At 39.9% G+C, this 26,728-nt stretch overlaps 1 protein-coding gene across 2 annotated transcripts in view; it reads right to left on the bottom strand.

Moving 5' to 3' along the window:
- Nucleotides 1-26,728, bottom strand: part of Atac3 (Ada2a-containing complex component 3) — a 245,471-nt gene that overhangs the window by 112,501 nt on the left and 106,242 nt on the right. For both annotated transcript variants that reach the window (XM_067137218.2, XM_067137219.2), the window contains exon 4: nt 23,906-24,103. In XM_067137218.2, the coding sequence (XP_066993319.1) occupies nt 23,906-24,103 (198 nt within the window). The remainder of the gene's footprint in view (nt 1-23,905; nt 24,104-26,728) is intronic.

Below are 26,728 nucleotides of genomic sequence, written 5' to 3'. Positions count from 1 at the left end.
AGATCTCGGTATTCCACATAACAGGAAAATAAATTCCAGCTGGCTCGATACAATTCTTAATTATGCAAGAATTCTGTCTTGGTTCACTAGTCCTAGCCCCTGCAATGAACAGAAGGGTGGGATTACTTACCTAATGTTTCAACAGTCAGACGACATGCTACTTCAGTTCCAAAACTAGTTACTTGCACTAATCAAGCATACCACTCGCACCAAATGCACAAAGTTACGAGAATATATGATGTCTTGAATAGAACTTTTATTATAATTTGGATCCACCTTATTCAATACATATCATTATTCAAAATTCAAAGAAATTAGAATATCTATAAAATATGATACTCAGCTGGCTCATTGGAAATATATTCAAGATACAGAAAACATGTTTACATCCAATATGCACAAATTCTGATCTTATGTCAAACAAAAACAACATACTTCTGGCATGTCATGTCTACTATAAATGAAAATGGCAAAGTTATTATGAATAACAAATCCATAGTCAACAATTTTGAGGACAATTTTTCTTCTGTGTATGCCCATGAAAATGAGAGCTATGACATTAATGTTAACCCCTAATGGTGGACTCTCTGCTTAGTACACTGCACATCAAGCTATTTGCAAAATGAAAGCTAAGAGGTCTGCAAGTCCAGATCAAATACAACCGTATATAATTAAATGCTGTGCAAATATATTAGCTTATCATTTATCAATTATATTTAATATTTCCATTCACAACAATACTTTTCCTAGTCTTCGGAAAACTACGAAAATCAGTCCTGTTCACAAATCGGGAGATAGATCTGTACTCGACAATTATCGGCCTGTTGCAAAGCCCTTAGCAGTTGCAAAATATTGCATGAGAAAATATTTCAGCATGTACAACATGCCATAAATGATTTCCAACACAGCCTCATGCCTCGAAGATCCACAGTTACAAACTTAATGGAATTCACTCAAAGTTTCAAGGCTATGGATAATGAAGAAGTTAATATAAAGAACCACATAATCGATACTTTATTTTTTGCCTCAGGCAAAATTGAATATATATTAACACTTACAGAACATGTTTTGACCACTTAGTGGTCATCTTCAGCTGTATAAAGAAAAAACTAAGATGAAAAAAACATTACAACAATAAGCACAAGTGACACTTTAAGGTTATAATGAAAAAAAAAAAAAAGGATATCAATGACAGTCTTAGTATTCTAAATACTTTAAATAATTTAGACCCAAACATAAAATTTACAGCTGAAGAAGAAGAGAAAGGCATACTTAATTTTCTAGATATCCAAACAATTTGGAAATATAACCATTTCCAGTTTAAAATATACAGGAAACCCATCTTTACACCGACTACAATCAAAAGCGATTCTTTACATCCCATCTCACAAAAGAAATCTGCTTACTATAGTTTCGTCAACAGAGCCTTTGAAATACCACTAACAGAAACAGACAGAAAGAAGGAACTATCTTTCATTCGTCAACAAGCCCTACATAACGGTTTTAGTTTGAAATTCATCAATAAAATCATTACTAAATGCAAATATCAACAACAAATTAAACTTAAACAGCAATCAAAAAAGGCAAAGGGATATGTCAAATTCACGTTTAATAACCTGAGGATTTACGAGATCACCAACTTATTCAAGAAACCCAACACCAAAGTAGCTTTCTCTACCAACAACACGAAACATAGGTTCTTTAATCACAATAACGCTAATAAACTTAAGGATGACGAATTCCAGGAATCTGGCATTTATAAGCTAACACGTACTCAGTGTAAAGAAAACTTACGTGGGACAATCAGGAAGGAACTTCTTAATTAGATATCAAGAACACGTCAATGCAGAAAAATACAGAAGATTCTCTGCCATGGGAACTCATATGAAAGAGACTAACCACAAATTCACTAATATCAGACAGGACCTTCAAATCATCTGTATGATCAATAAAGGAAGTCTAATGAACAACCTGGAAAACATCCACATCGTTCTTGATAAATTAGAAAATGGTGAACAGAATCTTAAGAAAACAACGAGCAAAAAAAAAACATCTTATACGAGCATATAAGTAAATACTTGGAATGGGTAGACAGGAAGCAGACAAGACGGACAAGAGATATAATCAAACACGACATCGCAGAAGCACTGCCTAATCTTCCTCCTCCCTCACATGATATATTAGATGATGTCAGAACTCTACTTCCCTTCTCTCCAGAGTATTGCACGAACTGTCAGACTGTGTCACATCGCTACTACACTAGGTCGCGCTCAAGACAGACCATCTGGACAGCGCGGAATAAATATCTTTTCCAAATAAGAACGAGAGGCAAGATTTCCTGATCAGGTGACCACCATTTTATAATGAAGGAGTCACCAAAGAACTTTTACCAAACAGTCTACACAGCAATTTTTTTTTTTTTCTTTTTCATTATAACCTTAGAGTGTCACTTGTGCTTATTGTCCTAATGTTTTTTCATCTTAGTTTTTTTCTTTATACAGCTGAAGATGACCACTAAGTGGTCGAAACATGTTCTGTAAGTGTTAATATATACTCAATTTTGCCTGAGGCAAAATATAAAGTATCGATTAGGTGGTTCTTTATATTAACTTTTTCATTATAATCATCGATACAGTCATGAAATGGACGACTTGTAATATGCTATGGATAATGGCAATCAGGTCAATGTTATATACACAGATTTTTCCAAAGCAGTCCGGCTCCATGGCTAAATGGTGAAACATGCTAATATGGCATGTTCATTAAATTGATGTTTTCTATATTGCCAAGAACTTGTGTCTGCCTCATCTCAATTGACTTATGTATTTCCATGATTGTACCCTCGATGAGACCCCATATTTGTGATCAGGTGAGTCACATTATACGAGATTGTGTTTAACTTATTTACTGGTGCAACTGCTCGTGTCATTTGCTGATGCTGGCAGTGTGTATGTGTTTGTTTGCGTGTGTGGGTGTGTGAAAGGAAAGTAAGGATGACGTATCGATCAGTTTATTTAATATTTTAATCTTTTTCTGGACCTCATGCTTGTCGTGGGTACGGCTATTCTTGTTTTGCGCTGGTGTCCGTCCTGGCCGTTTGTTAACCTGGAGGCCACCCTGTTGTTTATTTTCATTCGGGTTATGCGCTTGCCTATGCTTCTCTTTGGTTTTGAATCTTAGTTCTTTGGTCCGGACATGCTGCTTTCTGTGTTAAGATGTGATCATGCGTGCTTGTTTATGTTTCTCTGTGTTTATTGTTAACTTTTTTTTTTTGCTCCTCGCTGCGGGGGAATTTCATTATGCTCGCTGAAGAATGATTGAATCCATGTGGATTGTAATTGCATCATGGTATTATGTAGCGAGACTACAGTTGAAAAGGTGAGAGCGTTATATTAATAATTTCAGTCTGGTGATTTAAAAAGAAAAGATGTGGTCACACATCAATGATATGATTTCCAGTTGGATGGGTATTGAACATGTATGTATTATCTCTTTTTGATTGCTGGCTTTATTCCTTATTTGTTCTTTTTTTTTTTTTTTTTGAATTTTTCTATTATTTTCAATAAACCCTCATTTTAATTTCTGTATTTTACTGTTAGAAGTCTTAGTGTTTATCCTATACTGCATTGAAATGAGGGACATTTCCAGTTCAGGGCTGTGTCATTAGCCTTTCCTACTCGCGGTCCACACCTTGATTCTCCCGTTGTGCGTATCATAATATGTCTGATATTACCTAAAAAGGGAGGGGTTCGGTTCAAATGGTAGCAGAGCGTGCTCGATTAGGATATCTCCTCTGGAGAGGAAAAAAAAAAAAAGGACGAGATAGAACTAGAAATGGTATTTTATGTGGGATATATTAAGTGAGTCCTGTTTCCCCTTAGATTTCGTTTTGTGAAGCCAGTATTTTCTTTATCTTAATTCTGTGTGTTATTTGTAATTTATGCATTGTTGTGTCCATTTGCATATGTGTGTGTCGTCTTTTGTTACCGTTGGAACCTTGGCTGGAATATGGAAATGAGATACCTTTAAATATGAGTAAAGAAAGCGAAATTTTTGCCAGGGAAATCACCGACCTTGAGAAAGAAAAGAGGGAAGGTATGGATGAGGTTAATGCATCGCTTGTGTCCGGTAGCGATAGTGGTAGATGCCCTGGCAATAGGAATGCGGTTGCTAGTAGAAAATGTGCCCTCAACGAGACCCACGTAGAGATAGCTCTCCCCAATTCTAGGCCCGCTAGTGATCATAGCGCTAATGTTAACCCTGTTCTTGACGTCATCAGAAAATGGAAGCTCAATTTTTCAGGAGGAGGGGATAACTCCAGCGTCATTGAATTTCTTGAGCGGGTGGAGGATATCGCCGAATGTAGCTCGATACCCGTTGACGTGTTCATACCCGTCATCCCAGGGATGCTGGAAGGGCCAGCATTAAAATGGTTTACGCTGATCAAGGCAAACATTCAGTCATGGGACGATTTTGCCATTCGCATGAACAAGTGTTTCCTTGACGACTGCTTTCTATTGTAGAAATAATTTATATATTTTCTCTTGAGTTATTTGTTTGTTTTAATCTTGTCAATCTTATGTTAATTTCAAGGACACTTCCTCTAAAGCATTACTTTGTCAATTTTATATTTTTCATCTAAACTGTGTTATGTGGCTGAAGATGTTGATAATATACGAAACATGTACCACTTTTGACCAATAAAAATTGCCTTAGGCAATCATTGTATCGACTAGGTGGAAAATAAATAAATACTTCATTGTGAATCTATTGAAGTGCGATACGGACCATGAAGCTGATTTTATGTAATTCGCATGAACAGCGATTTGGGTTGTCCGACATGGACTACTGCTTGAAACAAGAAATTTTCCGAAGGACCCAGGGAGTAGGGGAAGATATTGATGATTACGCCACCGGCATTTTAACCCTTTTCAACTGTTTATGTGTCAAGGTGCCTGAATCCGAAATTTTTGACCAGTTTTATCGAAATCTAGCCCCTGATTACAAATTATACATTAAAAGATCTCAGGTTGAATGTGTTGATGATATTATCAATTTAGGTCGTGAGTTCGAGTCGACAGTCAGCCAGAATAAACTGTACCATCCGCCTCCTACTCCATCCGACTGTTCATTTCCCGACGTTGCCTGTCGTACACCTGTCAGATCGGTCTCTTTTGGTGCAACCCCTTCTCCGTCTCGCCCCTTTGGTAGGCCGAATGCAGGTCCAGCGCTGTATCTCCGCCTCGACGGAGTATTAACGCCGTTCAACCTTCTAACTCGCCTATAGTAAGCGATGGTTGACCCGCACAAACACCCATCCCCACAGTGTCCGCACAGGTAGCAACAAAACAAGAAATATAGGTTTAAAAAAAAAACCAAACAAGGTGGAAGCAAAATTATCCAAAAGTAAACCATCACAAAAGGTACTTACCACGAATAAGACAAACGACCAGAGGCCATGGAAAGAATGAAAATAACTATCACTGTATGGTTTCAAATACTACAATAATAACACGTCCAGGTTCTTTTGAAGTAAATAAATATATTTAATCAGAGAAAGAAGTAATATTAAGATAACTCTGGACTCAGAACATCAACAGGAATAAGAAAAATATTCAAAGAGAAATAATACCAAAACACAACTAACCTACGGTTCGAACCGGCCTAACTTATTGGGACCCAATATAAAATTTCAGTACTAGCCTAACCTACCTTCTTATTTATAAATTACCAATAAATCATGATACCTTTAAAAGTCTTTTGGTTTAGATTAATTATTTTCGCACCATTAACTTAGTTAATTTGCATGAAATAAATTTGTTAAGTTAACTTTTCTTCTCTTAGAAAATACACTAAGCGAATACAGAAATTCTTTGAGGTACTAAGCGAGGAGGTGGTACAAAGTTCATTGTACCCACACCCAAATAGAGGAAAACAAGGAAAAACCCGAAATAAATTGAGAATAAATCAGGAAAATCATATCACGCGGGTAAACGGGGATACCAAGAGATAAATCAATAACCAAAGATAAGCGAGCCAAAAATAAAGGACAAATATTAGCTTTCAACATTACAGCATCCCACAGGAGCATAAAACCTTTTGTCAACAACCCTCAAATCCGGCTCCATAGCAACAACAACAATTAACATTCACTTCAAAGAGAGTGAACCAATCCCAACGAGAAACGCAACAATGGCAAAACAGACCGCTTTAAAAGAAAAACGCAATTTCCCAAAGGGAAAAGAAAAGCCTTAAAAGAAAGGCAGAAATAAGCAGAAAATTCGCACAGAGATACCTTATACAACTTCCTCGCTTAGCATCTTTCGTTACCCAAGAGTAGGCCCTCTAACAAGGGTTTAAGACATCACCCTTTTTGAAAATAAAATAACGGAAAGGTGACCAGAATAAATTTTACAATATTAGTAACACGTTTTTAAGGTTTCCAATTTTGAACAGTTCCTAGTTTGGAAAACGATACAAAGCATGGGAACTGATTTCTAATCACAGCACACCGCCGAAAAAGTTATTATTACTATTATTAAATTCAAGTTCAGGTAAATTTCGATTTGTAATTCCAGTAGAGGCATTCCATGTATCACAACCCAACTAGCACAATCACTTCGACGAAATCGTAGATGAAGTTAGAGGAAAAGTTATAACTTACAGTCTTGGCGGTGACATAGAGGAAGAACCCCGTACTTACATTAGGCCGAAGTTCAAACAAATAAAACTAGTAGAAAATACAACATCTGCGATGCTCCAAAAGTTCGTCCAGAGTACAGGAACTCATAAATCGGGGAATGTGACCCCGAAAATGCACTGGATCAACCAGGCACCATCTTGAAGTTGAACATCATAGCGGAGCTATACATGCACGTCTGTTCGGCTTCCATGTTCTCGGCAGACCACCTCTCTCTTCCTCTTACAACGGTAAGCGGAAGTTGGCTTTCGTTACTCCAGGATCGGGATGCGCCAGAGGTTGCGCAGTAGGTTACAGTCCACGGAAATTAAACGACTCCCGGTAGGGCATATTAACCAACAGAGTTTACAGACCCGATGTAACTTCGAGTAGTTGCGTATAATCAAGTTTCAAATAAATAGTAACTCACCCACAGTCGTAGGAGAAGGAAGCAGTTCATTAATTTAAGTTACTATGAGGATTGAGTCCATATCTTGCAGGGAGATAAGGTGAAATAATTTCCACGGAGATAGACTCCAACTCGAAAATGTCAAACAAGGAGACAGTGTATTAATACTGTCTCAGCCTCCCGCCCAGAAACCACACGTACACTCGTACTTTATGTTACACATACTGCGGTGGTCCAGAAGTATACTAAATTTTGGTGAAGGAGACCATATGAGTAAACGACACACCGAGATAAGTTCACTTCCATGCACTCCCTTAACATGATTGCATTATGCCTCAGGAACGCCAACATACCAATGTATATGCCTTCCAATTGTAGTTAGTACCTTTAAACCCAATGCTAGTTTAGTTCAGATATCACAAGAATAATAAGACTGTTGTACTACACCAGCCATATAACCAACATGTTGATTCATAGTTCACACACAGTAGATAAATGCATCATGATTACGATGAACTCCCGGAATAATCTTCTTCAAAAGAAAATTAATTTGCAAGTTCTTGGGTATTTTCTGTTACCATAATTATATCACCTCTGTACCAGAACATGTTTCAGTTAACGAATGGAAAATTCCCAAACATAAATTTTAAACCTTTTGAGATAGTAATAGAGATATTCTCAATCTTAATATCAGTTTTATTTATAGAGTTCCCTTTTACCTACTAAGAAATGCAATCTTCTTGTTTCAATATCAAGATAAACGAAGATTACCACCCGAAAAGGAAGGAACGCAAGGGAGCAAGGAACAGGGAACAAGAAAGGATCATAAATTGGTGTATGCAGAACTACATGATACCCAAGATCCAAGTATTAGCTTTAATTTAAATTTTTAACTTGCGCTCGATTGAACTAGGGCCCGAGTATACCACAAAAATACCCCAAATAATGCATAACACAGGCAGAACCAAGGAAACCAGAACTAACTCCAACAAGTAGAACAGAACAGAGGCTGACCTTCAACACAGCGAGCACGCAAAATTCCAAAGGTCACAACTACACCAGAAAGGATGCAAATGAATATCCAACAAATGAGGTTCAACATACCATATACACCATGCATAACCAAGATGAACAAGAACAAGGAGAGGCAACCAATACACAGTCAATTAGCAAAGTTTCGGGTAAGCGAAAATAGAACATAAAATGTGGAAAAATCCAAGGCTAAAAAGGTAAACAAATTCATAGCAAGGGAAGAGTAGGCACGATCGGTTGGAGACCACTAGTACTATTAGGTGTAGGGGGGCGCAATCAGGTTAGTCATCAACAACTAATCAACCAACAAACACCAAGCTACCAAAACTTACAGATCAAAATTAAGTACAACACAGGACCATAATTAGCTCCATGGAAGCAACGGGACAGAAATAGGGACAGGAGAAACTCAGGAGGGAACAAAATCTGGAATCAGGTAACTAACCTACTGCACGGAAACAATCACATTTCATTCCACAAAGGGACACCCAATCAAATTAAAAGGAAATTTAAAACCTCAGATCAGAAGACCCCAAAAGGAAAATAACGAGCACTGACCAACACAGCGTACACTACCGGTTACCCAATAGGGTCTCAGCATTACCTGGTCTATAAATACGTGACTTTCCGATCACACTGTCGCTCTACAGCCAACAGGTGCCTCCCCCTATCTCCCAGGGGAGCAGGCAAATAAAACATAAGTGGCGGCATACGAGGCAAGTCCATGGAAAATGCTCACAGAAGCATGAAGAGGGCAGTTCTCAACTAATAGACCCCATAATCTATTAGCAGGAAGATTCCAGTACCGACTAAGAGAATCCTAATCCGTCCCATACCAGAGTAGCAAACTCAAAGCACGGTAAGATGATCAACACCAATGTCAACAGACACCAAAGAACCACTGAGAGAAGAACACCATAGAGTGGCAGATAAAATTTAAAATGAGCATTACAGAAGAACCAAAAACAGATACGATGACAACAGATCAACCAGAAATGCATGGAGACAGGAAATGAAGAAACCATGAAACACGAAACCAGGAAGTTACAACAAGGTACGATAGTTCCAAACGAGAAATAAATTCATGCGAGGGGTTATTCCCAAATCTACAGAGGCACAAGGTAAAACATCAAGGCAACACATCGCCCCTACCTGACATGCCATAACCACAATTACACACACTACAATAATAATAGTAAAACCATAATGACTACCCCAAGCCACGTGTTAGCCCTTAAAGGGATTAAAGGAATACACCATCCTCAACAACATGCTCAGTAATCAATATGCAAATCCCAAAATCAAACTTACGGTACCGTACACTTTCCTCCAAACACAGGATCACGACCAAACCATTACAGGCTAAAAGGAACTCAGTCCTCAGGTGTTATGACCCTACTGCATCACTCAACTCCAAAACAATAAGTAGATAAGGTAAAAGGTTTCACAGAACTCACAACTCGAAATGGAACTAGGCAAATAAAGATAGGTTAAATGAATTTCGCAGAAGAAATATACCTAGACACATAATGACTTCAACAGGGTATCAAGTCAGGTATGCCGAGAACTACCAAATACAAGAACCTCCATATATGATCAAAAATTTACATCAGGATAACAACAAGGTCACAAATTTCAGACAGAACGAGCTAGTTTAATAATTCCACCATAGACAATTCATCAGCAGGAACACTTGAGGCAGGCCGCACCGTACAAATACTTTCAACAAGGTAACAAATACAACCGATAATAGGGTACCAAACACAATGAAACAGAGAACCACATGCAATCAATAGTTGGGAAAAGGGTAAACAAGCAAAGACACTAAAATGTCCAGGCACGTGGCCAACAAGTCACCAACCCAATCACCGATTAACAGAGTTCAACTACAGCCCATAACTACCCAATAACAGATGACATAAAGTAACATGCCTCCGTCCACCACCTAACGACACACCAAACCGACACCAACAGCAAGACAGGGTAAAAATGGAAACCACTCATGCAAAAGCACAGCCAAGTCTCGCAGCTAGCTCTGATCAGCAATTGCACAGGAAACAATGGAAACACATCACCACCGACTGGTTGTATAAAACATAAATGATGGCTTCCAAGTAGATATAAGGCTCTACACTTTAAAGTCAAGTTCCGCTCGGGACTAATGGTAACAAAACAAGGTTAGGAAACATTTACCAGACAAGGTAAAGGTAAAGAATTTCGAGGTAACAACCGGCCCAATGTAAAGAAACATCACAGGCAGGATTAATTTCAAAGTTTAACAATCATCAAGAATTAAGTACTCGAAAGAAACAGGTACAGGCATGCACACAATCCCATTTAGGCCAAAGAAGGCAGCAATGCATAATTTCAATCGCACAGAGCAAATAACAGTAACACATACATGCCAATCACATAAACCAGTAAAGGTTTAAAACGGGTTCATAGACACTAACGATGGGAGGATACGATGAAATGCCAAACAGTTCAGCAGTAAATCACACCCATACTGACCAGGCACAAGGTAGTCATGCCAAAGGATTAAGTACATGCAAGGTTCGCACGCTGTTAGCAACACAGTAGGTAAAATCAACAACGACAGTTTCTCGCAGAATGATTTTAGCATAGTCAAAGCATCATGTCAGGTAAAATAACTAAAATAATAACAAACCTGGGAAGCAATATAAAACGTCAGGACAGATAATGTAATAAGTTCCCAGAGTACAGGCCAACGATCATAATCCAGTAAAACAAATAACGTCACACGCAACATATCCGAGCAAAACCAATAACTCGATTAAACACAATTAATTTCCATAACCACAGATTAAATCATTTTCGCAGGTAGACCATGAAAATACTGAACAAATAACCACCAAGAAAATCACAGAGTACACGGCAAACTGTGGTACACTCGTAGCCCAAAGCCAATCGATTCGTGCTCAAGTGTCGGTCATTTCACAATTTTTTTAAGATAAATGATGATAAATTCAGAATTTAGAGTAATTGATAAACTTCAAACTCACCAATTTACGAAGAAACAAAGAAGGGAATGATACAAGGCACCTGAAAGCAGTAAGGCAGGCAGGCGGGAAACACACGAACAGCAGCTGGTAGAGCAATACCAACATCACGTACACAATCCAAGAAGGTAGCACACAGCTCGACAGGGAACCGGACAAAACACCCCGAAGATATTAACATGAAACAAATTTTTGTACAGTTAAACAAGATGAATGCATTTCCTTTACATTTTTTAATAGATATCTTAACATGCCTTTCATTACCCGGACACACCTTTTAAAACCATACAGTGACAACGTTAAGGGGATGCCAAGAGGATCAGCTACGACACCACGAAACACAATAACACAAGGGTCAACTAACAGGCGAGCAATTCTGAAGGAACAGCTCGCATACCGCCCAGAGCGAAGGGAAAACAAATGACAACCACGCTTTGAAGCTACCACTGACTGACCCGCACAAACACCCATCCCCACAGTGTCCGCACAGGTAGCAACAAAACAAGAAATATAGGTTTAAAAAAAAAACCAAACAAGGTGGAAGCAAAATTATCCAAAAGTAAACCATCACAAAAGGTACTTACCACGAATAAGACAAACGACCAGAGGCCATGGAAAGAATGAAAATAACTATCACTGTATGGTTTCAAATACTACAATAATAACACGTCCAGGTTCTTTTGAAGTAAATAAATATATTTAATCAGAGAAAGAAGTAATATTAAGATAACTCTGGACTCAGAACATCAACAGGAATAAGAAAAATATTCAAAGAGAAATAATACCAAAACACAACTAACCTACGGTTCGAACCGGCCTAACTTATTGGGACCCAATATAAAATTTCAGTACTAGCCTAACCTACCTTCTTATTTATAAATTACCAATAAATCATGATACCTTTAAAAGTCTTTTGGTTTAGATTAATTATTTTCGCACCATTAACTTAGTTAATTTGCATGAAATAAATTTGTTAAGTTAACTTTTCTTCTCTTAGAAAATACACTAAGCGAATACAGAAATTCTTTGAGGTACTAAGCGAGGAGGTGGTACAAAGTTCATTGTACCCACACCCAAATAGAGGAAAACAAGGAAAAACCCGAAATAAATTGAGAATAAATCAGGAAAATCATAGCACGCGGGTAAACGGGGATACCAAGAGATAAATCAATAACCAAAGATAAGCGAGCCAAAAATAAAGGACAAATATTAGCTTTCAACATTACAGCATCCCACAGGAGCATAAAACCTTTTGTCAACAACCCTCAAATCCGGCTCCATAGCAACAACAACAATTAACATTCACTTCAAAGAGAGTGAACCAATCCCAACGAGAAACGCAACAATGGCAAAACAGACCGCTTTAAAAGAAAAACGCAATTTCCCAAAGGGAAAAGAAAAGCCTTAAAAGAAAGGCAGAAATAAGCAGAAAATTCGCACAGAGATACCTTATACAACTTCCTCGCTTAGCATCTTTCGTTACCCAAGAGTAGGCCCTCTAACAAGGGTTTAAGACATCACCCTTTTTGAAAATAAAATAACGGAAAGGTGACCAGAATAAATTTTACAATATTAGTAACACGTTTTTAAGGTTTCCAATTTTGAACAGTTCCTAGTTTGGAAAACGATACAAAGCATGGGAACTGATTTCTAATCACAGCACACCGCCGAAAAAGTTATTATTACTATTATTAAATTCAAGTTCAGGTAAATTTCGATTTGTAATTCCAGTAGAGGCATTCCATGTATCACAACCCAACTAGCACAATCACTTCGACGAAATCGTAGATGAAGTTAGAGGAAAAGTTATAACTTACAGTCTTGGCGGTGACATAGAGGAAGAACCCCGTACTTACATTAGGCCGAAGTTCAAACAAATAAAACTAGTAGAAAATACAACATCTGCGATGCTCCAAAAGTTCGTCCAGAGTACAGGAACTCATAAATCGGGGAATGTGACCCCGAAAATGCACTGGATCAACCAGGCACCATCTTGAAGTTGAACATCATAGCGGAGCTATACATGCACGTCTGTTCGGCTTCCATGTTCTCGGCAGACCACCTCTCTCTTCCTCTTACAACGGTAAGCGGAAGTTGGCTTTCGTTACTCCAGGATCGGGATGCGCCAGAGGTTGCGCAGTAGGTTACAGTCCACGGAAATTAAACGACTCCCGGTAGGGCATATTAACCAACAGAGTTTACAGACCCGATGTAACTTCGAGTAGTTGCGTATAATCAAGTTTCAAATAAATAGTAACTCACCCACAGTCGTAGGAGAAGGAAGCAGTTCATTAATTTAAGTTACTATGAGGATTGAGTCCATATCTTGCAGGGAGATAAGGTGAAATAATTTCCACGGAGATAGACTCCAACTCGAAAATGTCAAACAAGGAGACAGTGTATTAATACTGTCTCATGGTGCAGCAAGGAAATGTTGGAATTGTGGGAAAGTAGGGCATGTTTCAAAGAATTGTTGGTCTAAGTCTCCTCTGAAATGTTCAAATTATGGTCTAACCAGTGTCACTCGGCATGTGTGTCCTCGGTGCAACCCTCAGCAGTAAAACTAAAGGTGCATCAGCATGATGGCCCGTCGCTGGTGCCTGATGTTGGTGTTAATAAAGGATCTGAGACCTTCCCTCATCTACACCCTGGGCCAAGATTTATGTAGGATCATGCATACTGTACGCCTTATTAGATACCGGTTCACGTGTTTCCTTCGTGTACCAATCCCTTGTGTCTTCTATGGATTTGAAATGTCTCCAAGCCAGTGAAAGCTTGGGAAAATTCATGTCTGCTGATGGCCGTCAGGTGTGTCCCGTGGGTCGAATCCGGTTGCATATTAAAATTCATAATCTTTCATGGGACTGGACAAATTATCCCTTTGAAGCTCCCTTCCAGCATAGTACTGTATGTGCCCTCTCAAAATCCCGAAGTCCCAATGCCTCATGTGACCTGAGTGACAACCAGAACTTGATGTTAAACAATCTCTTGGAAGAATTTTCCGATGTTTTAACTGCTGATTTGGGTTGTGCTAAAAATTTCTCCTATTCCATCGAAATGAAAGACGATACCCCTGTTAGGTCGCCTCCATTCAGTTGCTCACCTCCAAAACTGTCTGCAATGAGAGAAAGCGTTAACGACCTTTTGGAAAAGAAAGTCATTAGTGCCTCCAAGTCTCCCTTCCTTGTCCCCAAAAAGGAGTAGATTCAGATTTATTGTGGACTATCGTAAGGTGAATAAGAATATAGTCTTCGACAGTTTCCCCTTGCCCACCACTGAAAGTGCTTTTCAACATTTTCATGGCGCTAAATTCTTCACCGTTTTCGACTTCAACTCAGCATATTACCAAATCCCTTTGGATCCCAAAAGCCGCCCTTGCACTGCCTTCGCCACTCCTTTTGGACTATTTGAGTTTAATAAAGTACCGGTGGGCATCTCTATTGGTGGACAAGCGCTCAGCTGCGTGATGGATTCGATCTTCGGAGATCTGAAATTTTCCTATGGCTTCAATTTTCTGGATGACCTTCTCATTTTTTCTCCAAGCTTTGAGGAGCACCTAGCTCACCTTCGAGAAGTTCTTAGTCGCTTGCGCAAGCACGGCTTCACTATCAATCCGGAAAAGGTGTCTCTTTCTCCAAGCGTTTACATTTCCTTGGTCGTGTCATATCCGATTCCGGAATCGCCGTGAACCCCGACAGGGTCAAATGCATCAAAGAGTTTCCCTGCCCAAAGAATGTCCACGGTGTGAGAAGATTCCTTGGTATGGTCGGTTTTTATAGCCATTTCATCAAAGATTTCCCCCAAATTTTGGTCCCCTTGAACCTTCTGAAAAGGAAAAACTCCCGTTTCGTCTGGAAAAAAGCTCAAACCCGTGCTTTCGATCAACTGAAGAATGCCCTTTGTGAAGCGCCTGTTCTCCACAGTCCAAATTTTTCCCGTGACTTTGTCCTGCAGTGTGACTCCAGCGAACTTGCCGTTTCTGCTGTGCTTAACCAATCCGATGAGGATGGAAAGCTAGTCCCTACTGCATACTTCAGCAAGTTTTTGCATGGACCTGAGTTACGTTATTCCATTTATGAAGAGGAATGTCTAGCCGTAGTCTTAGGTGTTGAGAAATTCCGATCTTATTTAGAGCACCATCATTTCTTCGTCCACACGGACAATCAAGCCCTATCGTGGATGAGCGCCAACGTCAAGTGACTTGGCAGGACAGCTAGGTGGATCCTCCGGCTATCAGCTTATAAATTCACAGTTGTACATGTTCGTGGGAAGGACAATGTTGTGGCCGACTGTCTGTCGCGTATGTTCGACGGCATAAATGAGTCTGAGGTCGAACCTGAAAAAAACTGCCATCAGTCCGATACTGTTGAATGTATCAATATTTTGCAAAGTTATCCTTGGTCCTTCACAGACATTTCTGAGCACCAAAAAGATGACAGTGCGTGTCACGAACTGATGAAAGGAGTCGCTGATGGGTCTCTTCGAGACAAGTCGTTTAGTATCAAACGAGGGTTGTTGGTTCACCGCAGCCGTAAAAATGGAAAAGATAAGATTTATGTTCCCATTAAATAAAGGCCCATGATGCTACACTATTACCATGATTCTCACTTGGGCACTCATCTAGGTCAGTACAAAACCCTGCATCGGGTCTCTCGAAATTTCTATTGGCCTAATCTGAAAAAGGAAGTGTTAGAGTATGTGAAAAGTTGCGACGTATGCCAACGGTGTAAACCTGCGCAATCTTCTCAAATTGGATTTCATTCCGCTGACATTGCATCCTACCCTGGAGGAAAGCTATTTCTCGACTATTTCAGTCCTCTCATGAGATCCAAGAATGGCAACGTTGGAATCCTGTCCGTCGTGGACGCCTTCTCTAAATTCGTATGGTTGTTCCCAGTCCGAAAAATAAACTCGAGCAGCGCCGTCCACCTTTTATCTCTGCATATTTTTGGAATTTATGACACCCCCCCGCAAAAGTGTAAGTGATGGACAATGCATTTACTTTCAGCTGTCGTAAATTTCATCACCTGTGTTTTGGGTGGGGAGTGAAGCAGGTTTTTCTGAGCCCCCACTACCCCAAAGCTTCTCACGTTGAAATATTTCACCGCAACCTCAAATCATGTTTGAGTGCTTTTCATAGCGCTGATCAGCGGAGTTGGGACGATACTCTGGATTTTTTTCTAGCCTTCAACAGTGCTGTGCATGAATCGCACCGAAACATGCAAGCTAATTTATTTCTAGGAAGGAACATTACTGACCCACTCCAGTTGAAATGGGACATTGGCTATCTGTCCGAGCAATCGAGAAACATGGATGTTGAGGGAAAATAGAAGGAAGCCGTTGCGCACTTGGTCAGAGCCCGAGACCGGATGGCAAAGAGGTTCGACCAGGGGAGGAAAAGGTTCACCCTGGAAGTTGGAGACCTGGTGGTGGTAAAAATGTTCCCGATAAGCTTGGCAGCGGACCATGTCGCGGCCAAACTCTGCTATAAGGGATCTAATCCCAAAAGAAAAGTAAGGTTCTTGGGACCAGTAACAGTGGAGTTAAAGGATCTGACCAATAAGGGGTTATCCAAGGCTAATGTGAGTCTGTTAAGGCCGTATCATCAACGGAGCCAGTAAAATTTGACTCAATTTCAATTTTATTTTAGTAGTAACACATATCTGATTGGCTTGTTGTACAATTACCTGTGTTCTAAATCCTTTTTCTTTCAAGGAAATTTGATATAGAGGAAAAAAGGGAGAATCAAAGGAAATATCGGTGACACTGATTGTAGACGAGATGAAATAAGTTGCAAATCCCTTGGAAACATATGGATGTTACATAATTACGACTTACCTTTGGTTATCTGACGCCAACTGAAGGAAGTGTTAAATGAATTACTTGAAATAGACTGATCGATCCAGCGTGATATTGTTTATGAAAGTACTGAGCCTCAAATTGAGGTGGACTGCATTAATTTATGCACTGGTAACTCCTTTGTAATTATGCATATATGTGTTGTCCTAGTTTTAGTTTAGATTTTAAGGTCATCTAGCATTTAGCAGTGTGCGCACTTTAGATTTAAGAATTGAAATCTCATTTTAAAATGTGTCTCCTTGTCTGATAAGAACAGACACATTTTAAAATGGGGACAGCCTGAAGATGAAACATGCTAATATGGCATGTTCATTAAATTGATATTTTTTATATTGCCAAGAACTTGTGTCTGCCGCACCTCAATTGACTTATGTATTTCCATGATTGTACCTAGAGGGCAGCTCACTTGGTCGTGTGCATGGAGGATCGTTCTTTCGGCGAGACCTTTGTCTTATCTCTTTGGAGTGAATCTTTGCATTGTTATCACTGCTGAATATAAAGATGGAGCCCTCGCAGATTGGAGCGGCATTCTTATGTTATAAATGTGTTTATAACAGATTTAAATATGACCCATACTACCTTGCTCCTTATTATTTTAATTGCTGATATGGCAGGTACGTTAACCTTTATTTTAACCATACTTTTAAGGTGTTTGTAAGACATTCTTCACAATCATGCATAGCTGATTGATATGCGTCCTTGTGCTCAGAGTGAGAATGGGTTGTGTGTCTGTTGTTGACATGATAGCGATGTGTCCATGGCTGGGTCTCTGATTGATTTATTTTGGTGCACTGCATTGTAAAATACTTTGCTATCGTATGAATGAATGCCCTGCGTCTCAGCTCAGAGATCCATTTCGGGCCGTACGGAGTGCATAAGTGATGGGTTTATACGTGACCGTTAGGTCACTAATATGTTGCTGCTAATTGCCTGAGCCGTGCGCGCTATCCCTAACATATGTGAGACCTCATATTTTTGATCAGGTGAGTCACATTTTACGAGATTGTGTTCAACTTATTTACTGGTGCAACTGCTCGTGTCATTTGCCGATGCTGGCAGTGTGTATGTGTTTGTTTACGTGTGTGGGCGTGTGAAAGGAGAGTAAGGATGACGTATCGATCAGTTTATTTAATATTTTAATCTTTTGCTGGACCTCATGCTTGTCGTGGTGTCCGTCCTGGCAATTTGTTGACCTGGAGGCCGCCATGTTGTTTATTTTCATTCGGGTTATGCGCTTGCCTGTGCTTCTCTTTGGTTTTGAATTTTAATTCTTTGGTCCAGGGATGCTGTTTTCTGTGTTAAGATGTGATCTTGCGTGCTTGGTATGTTTCTCTGGGTTTATTGTTAACTTCTTTTTCCTGCTCCTCGCTGCAGGGGAATTATGATGTGTAGTAATTGTTGAGACGATGCGGAAATAATAACAGACGCGTGGGCATGGAATTTCATTATGCTCGCTGAAAGAATGATTGAATTAATCCATGTGGATTGTAATAGCATCACAGTATTATGTAGCGAGACTACAGTTGAAAAGGTGAGGGCGTTATAGTAATAATTTCAGCCTGGTGATGTGTCATTAGCCTTTCCTAGTCGTGGTCCACACCTCGATTCTCCTGTTGTGCATATCATAATATGTCTGATATTATCTAAAAAGGGAGGGGTTCGGTTCAATGGTTAGCGTGTTGGCCTTTTGTCACAGGGTCCCGGGTTCAATTCCCGGCAGGGTCGGGAATTTTTACCATCATTGGTTAATTCCGCTGGCACAGGGGTTGGTGTACGTGTCGTCTTCATCATCTTTTCATCCTCATCATGACATGCAGGTTGCCTACGGGCGTCAAATCAAAAGATCTGCACCTGGCGAGCTGAACTTGTCCTTGGGCACTCCTGGTTGATTTTTTTTCCAAAGCATTTGACAAAGTGAACCATGTTGTGCTATTACAAAAACTAGCTAATTTTAGATTTTCCCATAATTCATTGAAATTATTTGCTTCACATCTCTGCGGCAGATATCAATTTGTGTCGGTCCAAGGTCACATGAGTGTTCCAATCATTACTCATTCCGGTGTACCTCAAGGTTCAACCCTCGGACCTACGTTATTCCTCCTGCTAATAAATGACATACCAAAATCTGTCAAATATTCAAGTATCTTATTATTCACTGATGATGTAAAAATATTTAGAAGTATCTGAGAGGAAAATGATTGCAAATTATTACAAGAAGACCTCAATATTATTAAGCAATGGAGCTCGGCCAATCACTTGGATTTTAACATAAATAAATGCTACGTTCTAAGGTATACAAGAAACCACTCAGAGGTGATACCTAAGTATATGATTTTAGACACAGAAATAACTGTCGCAAGATCGTATAACGATGTTGCTGTCAAGTTTGATTCCAGATTAACATTTTCAAGGCATATAATTGAAACTGTTGCAAAAGCTTATAAATGTTATGATTTATCAGTAGAATTTCCCGAGATGGCCATTTTAAATGTCCGAAGCTGGCTGGAATGTGTGGCCATAATTTGGAATCCCTAGTTCTCAAAATATACACTATGTGATCAAAAGTATACGGAGACTCCGAAAAACAAATGTTTTTCATCCTAGGTGCATTGTGCTGCCACCTACTGCCAGGTACTCCATAGCAGTGACCTCAGTAGTCATTCGACATCGTGAGAGAGCAGACTGGGGCGCTCCGCGGAACTCACGGACTTCGAACGTGGCCGTGTGATTGGATGTCACTTGTGTCAGAAGTCTGTACGCAGGATTTTCACACTCCTAACCATCCCTAGGTCCAGTTTCTGATGTGATAGTGAAATGGAAACGTGAAGGGACACGTACAGCATGAAAGCATGCAGGCCGACCTCGTCTGTTGACTGACAGAGACCGACGACAGTTGAAGAGGGTCGTCAAGTGTAATAGGCAGGCATCTATCCAGACCATCACACAGGATTTGCAAACTGCATCAGGATCCACTCCAAGTACTATGACAGTTCGGCAGGAGGTGAGAAAACTTGGATTTCATGGTTGAGCAGATGACTGAAAGCCACACATCACGCAGGTCAATGCCAAACGATGCCTCGCTTGGTGTAAGGAGCGTAAACATTGGACGATTGAACAATGGAAAAACGTTGTGTGGAGTGATGAATCATTCTACACAATGTGGCGATCCGATGGCAGGGTGTGGGTATGGCGAATGCCCGGTGAACGTCATCTGCCAGCATGTGTAGTGCCAACAGTAAAATTCGGAGACGGTGGTGTTATGGTGTGGTCGTGATTTTCATGGAGGGGGCTTGCACCCCTTGTTGTTTTGCGTGGCACCATCACAGCACAGGCCTACATTGATGTTTTAAGCACCTTCTTGCTTCCCACTGTTGAAGAGCACTTCGGGGATGGCGATTGCATCTTTCAACACGATCAAGCACCTGTTCATAATGCACGGCCTGTGGCGGAGTGGTTAGACGACAATAACATCCCCGTAATGGACTGGCCTGCACAGAGTCTCGACCTGAATCCTATAGAACACCTTTGGGATGTTTTGGAACGCCGACTTCGTGCCAGGCCTCACCGACCGACATCGCTACCTCTCCTCTGGGCAGCGCTCCATGAAGAATGGGCTACCATACCCCAAGCAAACTTCCAGCACCTGATTGAACGTATGCCTGCGAGAGTGGAAGCTGTCATCAAGGCTAAGCTGTTGACTGAATTCCAGTATTACCGATTGAGGGCACCACAAACTTGTACCGGTACGTCATGTTCAGTCAGGTGTCCGGATACTTTTGATTACAGAGTGTAGTTCTTCACTTGAAATGGTACAAAATAAATTCATCAGATATCGTCAGTATAGAATTACCTGCAAATATCCAAAATTTGATAGCTATGACAAGTTACTAAATTTGTTAGATTATTAATCATTGTACAGTATACATGATGTAAAATTTCATTCCTCATTTTTACTTTCAAACTATTCAATAATTTTGCATATAGTCCAATGAATTGCATGAGGATTTATAATGAACACTCAATTACTTTCGCCGGCCCCGTGGTGTAGGGGTAGTGTGCCTGCCTCTTACCCGGAGGACCCACGTTTGATTCCCGGCCAGGTCAGGGATTTTTACCTGGACCTGAGGGCTGTTTCGAGGTCCACTCAGCCTACGTGATCAGAATTGAGGAGCTATCTGATGGTGAGATAGCGGCCCCGGTCTCGAAAGCCAAGAATAACGGCCGAGAGGATTCGTTGTGCTGACCACACAACACCTCGTAATCTGCAGGCCTTCGGACTGAACAGCTGTCGCTTCGTAGGCCAAAGCCCTTCAAGGGCTGTAGTGCCATGGGGTTTGGTCTCAATTACTTTCAATTTGAATATATTTAGCAACACACTAACATATTTTATTTTTCTTTGCAAGACAATTGTGTGAAAACAATACTAGAATTTCAAAGACGGTGTACTCGATGAATTTTTCCATCCTTAAACTTATTATTTGGAGTATCCACGAACATGAAACCTGCATCCAACTCATTTTGTATATTGCACTTCATTAAATAAATAAATAAATAAATAAATAAATAAATAAATAAATAAATAAATAAATAAATAAATAAATAAATAAATAAATGGATAGATAGATAGATAGATAGATAGATAGATAGATAGATAGATAGATAGATAGTCCCATTAACGATGGTTACTACAGCTAGCTACAGCAAGGAAAATTGTAAATATGACCATGGAAATGAGAAAAAGTCGTGAAGGAACAAAATGAAAGGAGAAAGAAGGACTCCCTTTACATTGAACATAAGAAGAAAACCAGATATCAAGCCCTACAATATCGGAACTCGATATTTACCTTTCTTTTATACCAGAAGGAAGAGATCAAATCAAGATCAGCAATAATACATACAAAACCATATTAAACTGCACAGGGCTACAGACAGCAAGGAAGTAAATAAGTCCTGGCAAGCCACTGACAGGGAGAGACATGTCTATTTATGTGCCTCAGAATTTGGGGAACAGCATAAGGGGTGGACAAAAAAATATAACCATGAACATGTTAAGTAATTATCTCATCAACGACGGGTAGGTACTTCAGCCAGTCATCTGTAGTGCGATGCATAAATTCATACAATTATAATTTATTTGAAAGGATCAACTACTTCTCAGACAATCTGGGCTGTCTAATGGACAAGTTCAATTAATACAAAACAAACCAAAACAAAATAATCTAAAACTAAAACTTAAAATGAAACATATGACAATAACTCTAAAACTATAAAATTATTCATAAAATAGTGATCGTCACAATAAAGAAATCTACTAACAGGTAATGCAAATCATAGAAGCAGACCTTCAATAAAGTACCCAGGCAGAACCGGGTAATACAGCTAGTATACACTGGCTTAGCAAATGTCATGGGATAGTCACCTAATAGCGTGTGGGGCCTCCTCTGGCCCTGCGAACTGCAGTGAGACGCCGTGGAAGTGAGTTGACAAGTCCCTGGTAGTCCTCTGGACGCAGCTGACACCAAATTGTTTGCAGAGCGGCCACTTGTGCTGGTCTGTTTGTGGGTGCAGGATCCATGGCACGGAGCCTACGTTCCAGGACATCCCAGATATGCTCGATAGGGTTCATATCGGGGCTCCTGGGTGGCCATGGCAGTTGTTGGACCTCCGCTGCATGTTCCTGGAACCATTCCCGGGTGATGTGGGAGCGATGTGGCGGCGCGTTATCATCCTGAAACACCCCAGAACCGTCTGGGCGCTGGAAGGCCAAAGATGGGTGGAGATGGTCTCCGAGCAGCTCAACATACCGCGTACCATTCAAAGTCTCTTCCACAACAACTAGGGGGCCCATTCCATACCAGGAAAATGCACTCCAGACCATAACAGAGACACCAGTGCCCTGGACCACACCTTCGAGGCAGGTGGGATCCATCGCTTCATATGGTCTGTGCCATACACGGTGCCTCCCATCGACATGGTGCAGTTGAAATCGCGATTCGTCCGACCATATCACGTTACACCACTGTTCCAGTGTCCATCCCTGGTGACTGGCGACAAATGCGCGTCGTTGTGCCCGATGAAGTTGGGTTAACAGTGGCACCCGTGTGCGACGCCGGCTCCCATACCCCATAGAACCCATGTTCCTTCGGATTGTCCACTGGGAGACGTGTCTAGCATGGCCTGTGTTGAACTGAGCCGTGATTTGTTGCACGGTTGTCCGTCTGTCACTAGTGACACTCCGTCTCAGATGTAGCCGGTCACAGTAATCGAGGTGGCTGGACGGCCGGTCGTTCATCTGTTGTGGACGGTGACACCCGCATTCAACCATTCACGACACACCCTGGACACGATTGATCGTGTGAAGCCGAATTCCCGTACCACTTCCGAAATCGCACTTCCCATCCGTTGGGCACCGACCACCATACCCTGTTCGAACGGTGTCAGCTCACGACGATGACGTTCCATGTTACACCTGTCACATGCACAGCCACTGCTCACAAGGTCTCCTGTATAACTGCTGCTGACACAGGGGGGCATGTGGTGTGCAGACAACACACCTGCGCATCAGTGCTCCGCTATTCCACACATTTGCTCTGTCAGTGTATTATAAAGGTAGTAAATGACCAGCTCTCTTATGATCATGCAGGCCTAAGCTAAACATTATCAAAAACGTTTTCATACTTCCATGCCTGAAATTTGACATATTTAAAAACCATAATACAAGTAATGGAGTCAAGATTTACCCATTTCTGCTGGTAAGATAATAAAAATAACATTTATAAAATATCAGGAAAATATTTTCGTTAACTTATGCTGCAATCACTGTTTGGTTAATGATTTACTGCTGACTAATTGAAGGATTAGCTGTTCCATTTCTGGACAGATATGAAAGAGCTGGGAACCACTCACCATATCCCTGGAATCGACTTCTGCCCCAGCAGAAAGTAACAGTTGAACTATAGCTGTGTTGCCTTCTTGGGCTGCGATGTGTAAAGGCGTCCTATCAACTTTGGTCCGAGCATCATGAGATATACCTGCCCTCAGCAATACTTCAGCAGTTGCTACATGACCATACTGAGCTGCAAGGTGAAGTGGGCTTGTGCCAAGCTAATATGTAAACCAACAAGACAAACATATTATTAGGTTTCTCTGAATATAATATCTCAAATACAAAAGAGGATTTGGTCAGCTAGGGGAAAAAGTATTTTGAAATAAACTGTCCTATCAAAAGGCTCTGTTTTTGAAAATTTATTAGTTTACTGAATAAAAACCTACATAAACATAAACTAATAAATACATGTTTTACATAGTATCAACTCAGAAGACTATAATGTTTATTATTCCATTCTATGGAAGCATTAGCCAACAAAAGATTTATACTAATGCAGATGATTAGAAGAACGGTTAATAATCCACTGCTAGCTGCCACTATGTGGCTTGCATCTGAATTATAACACCTGGTCAATAATAAGGGGGGACAAAATGCAAATAGAGGTAGCAGAAATGAAATTCTGGAATAGGTACTAACAACACAGATACATAGAGTGAGAAATGAAAATGAGTGAGGAAAGAATGTAAAATAAGTGACAGAAACTTTAATAAAAGAAAGGAGAGATGAGAAAGAGCCAAATTATGATGAACTGATGAATGAACTTCATTGTAAACAGCATAAGAGAGCAAAACTTGGACTAGAACCAGTAATGTATGAGGAGCACAGGAGAGAATATCAAGTGGAGAGGAAGCACATCTGCTTTGACTTAACTGCATCTTCATAAGGGGAAGTGATTATGACAATGATGACCACCATCAAATGACAAGAGATAAAAAATACAAAAAAAAATGATAAAGAACAAAGTAAAGGTTGATTCACTAAGGAATGAACACTTCTTGTGAAGAATACAAGGCAAATTTGAAAAATGAATGAAACAATTTGTTATTTCATGACAAAGCAGTCCATATGCATTTCTTGGGAAAAAACGCCTTCCTGGTAGCTGGGTGGTATCATGTTGATGAACCTTCAGACCAGCAGTGCTCAACCTTTTTAGCACTGGGATCACCATCATGAAATTGACCAAGTTAATGATCGACTGACATCTACTTATATAGCTAACACATCTATCGCATAAAACTACAAATACATTCCGTGTTACACACTGATAAGACAAATACAATGTTAATACTACAACATTAGCTGCCCTTTTACACACAAATGATATGAAGTAATATAGTTGATTTACACATTTTTCAAAATAAAGTTGTTTTTTATAAACTTTCTGCTTGAAGCATACTAAACAGAACTAAGCCTAAACATGATAACAGACTGACAAAAGCGAGGTTCAGAATGGTTAAGAATTCTGAGAATTGAAGAACTCCCTGAAATAAGGAGGTAACTGACACAATTTGCTGCAATGTTGTTTTGGTGAAATGAAGCAGTTTGTTCGTATCTCTGTGTGTTCCCCCACTTCAACTTCAAAAAAAGAAAGCTAATATTGCGATGTGATTTTCCCCTCATTCCCACGAATAAGGGGTTATGTGCATCAGTCCAAGAAGCAACGGTATAGCTTTCCAATACCAGGGTTTTGTGTGTTCAAGTAAAACATTTAAATAAGGGAAAATGCCAGCCTATGAACATTGACAATTGGAAAGACAATGTACAAAAGAGGTTAAAAGATGCTGGACAACAAAAGTCAAAATGAGCAGCAGAGACCTGGAAAATTAAGACCAAATGAGGTAGGTGGAATTAGGGGGTTTGTGTGCATTTGACTTTGTGCAGAACATAATATTACGCCTGCTGTCATAGCATTGGTAACAATACAGAACATATGAAAAGATTTATACTATCCACCACTTTTATTAATCAATAAATTTGTTCATTTATTTACGATTAATATTAAAATAAAACACACCCACACACACTGTTTAAGTCCCAATGTCTTTACAGATATCACAACATTTGAAAACACAATCAAAGAAAATTCTGATCTGAAACTAACTCAGGTGATGTGGCTGGAGATGTCGTTTGACTACCTTACAAGTGTGTCAAATTGAGTCTCCCATAGCCCACTTTCAGCTATGGGAAATATTTGCAATGAGAAGAAATTGGGGAAATAAGATCATTCTTCCACTTCCTGACAGGCTGTCACTGCTCTATGAGAATGCTCTGACCTTCAGTGTGACCAAATGTCCTCTTCACATGCAAGTATCTACCCAACTAGGTCAGTAAATCATTCTACGAATGTTTGAGAGCAGAATAATAATTTAATTTCTCAAGTATTCTACTTTGCGAAATTGATGTTCATGACAATGAATTGAATGGAAGAGCAACTTGAACATTCAAGAAAATAAAAATGTTTATTTGGAGATTTTTATACTTATACTTTCTACTGATCCAACATTTAAGATGTTCCCCATTTGAGATACAGCTATGTTATCTATATTTTAATCATGTACATACCCAATGGGCAAACACCTAATGTCATACAAATTTGACATGGATGATTTTATATTCAATTGTAAACCAAAATCCAAGACAATGTGATGATTTTTTATTCAGTTAATGTTTACCATATTGTCATGACTGTGTAATAACTTTCATTCTGCATGTTTTATACAACCTTATATTTATTGACTAGCTGATGTACCCGTGCTTCGCTACGGGATTGGATTCTCAGAGAGACTGACATTGTGGTTTTCCTAACTGAAGTCAACATAGGTCATTGCAAAAATGTCAGT

This window comes from Anabrus simplex, chromosome 1 (assembly GCF_040414725.1).
Source record: "Anabrus simplex isolate iqAnaSimp1 chromosome 1, ASM4041472v1, whole genome shotgun sequence".
NCBI lineage: Eukaryota > Metazoa > Arthropoda > Insecta > Orthoptera > Tettigoniidae > Anabrus > Anabrus simplex.
Note: the sequence above shows the minus strand (reverse complement) of the source record. Positions and strands in the feature narration are given on the sequence as shown.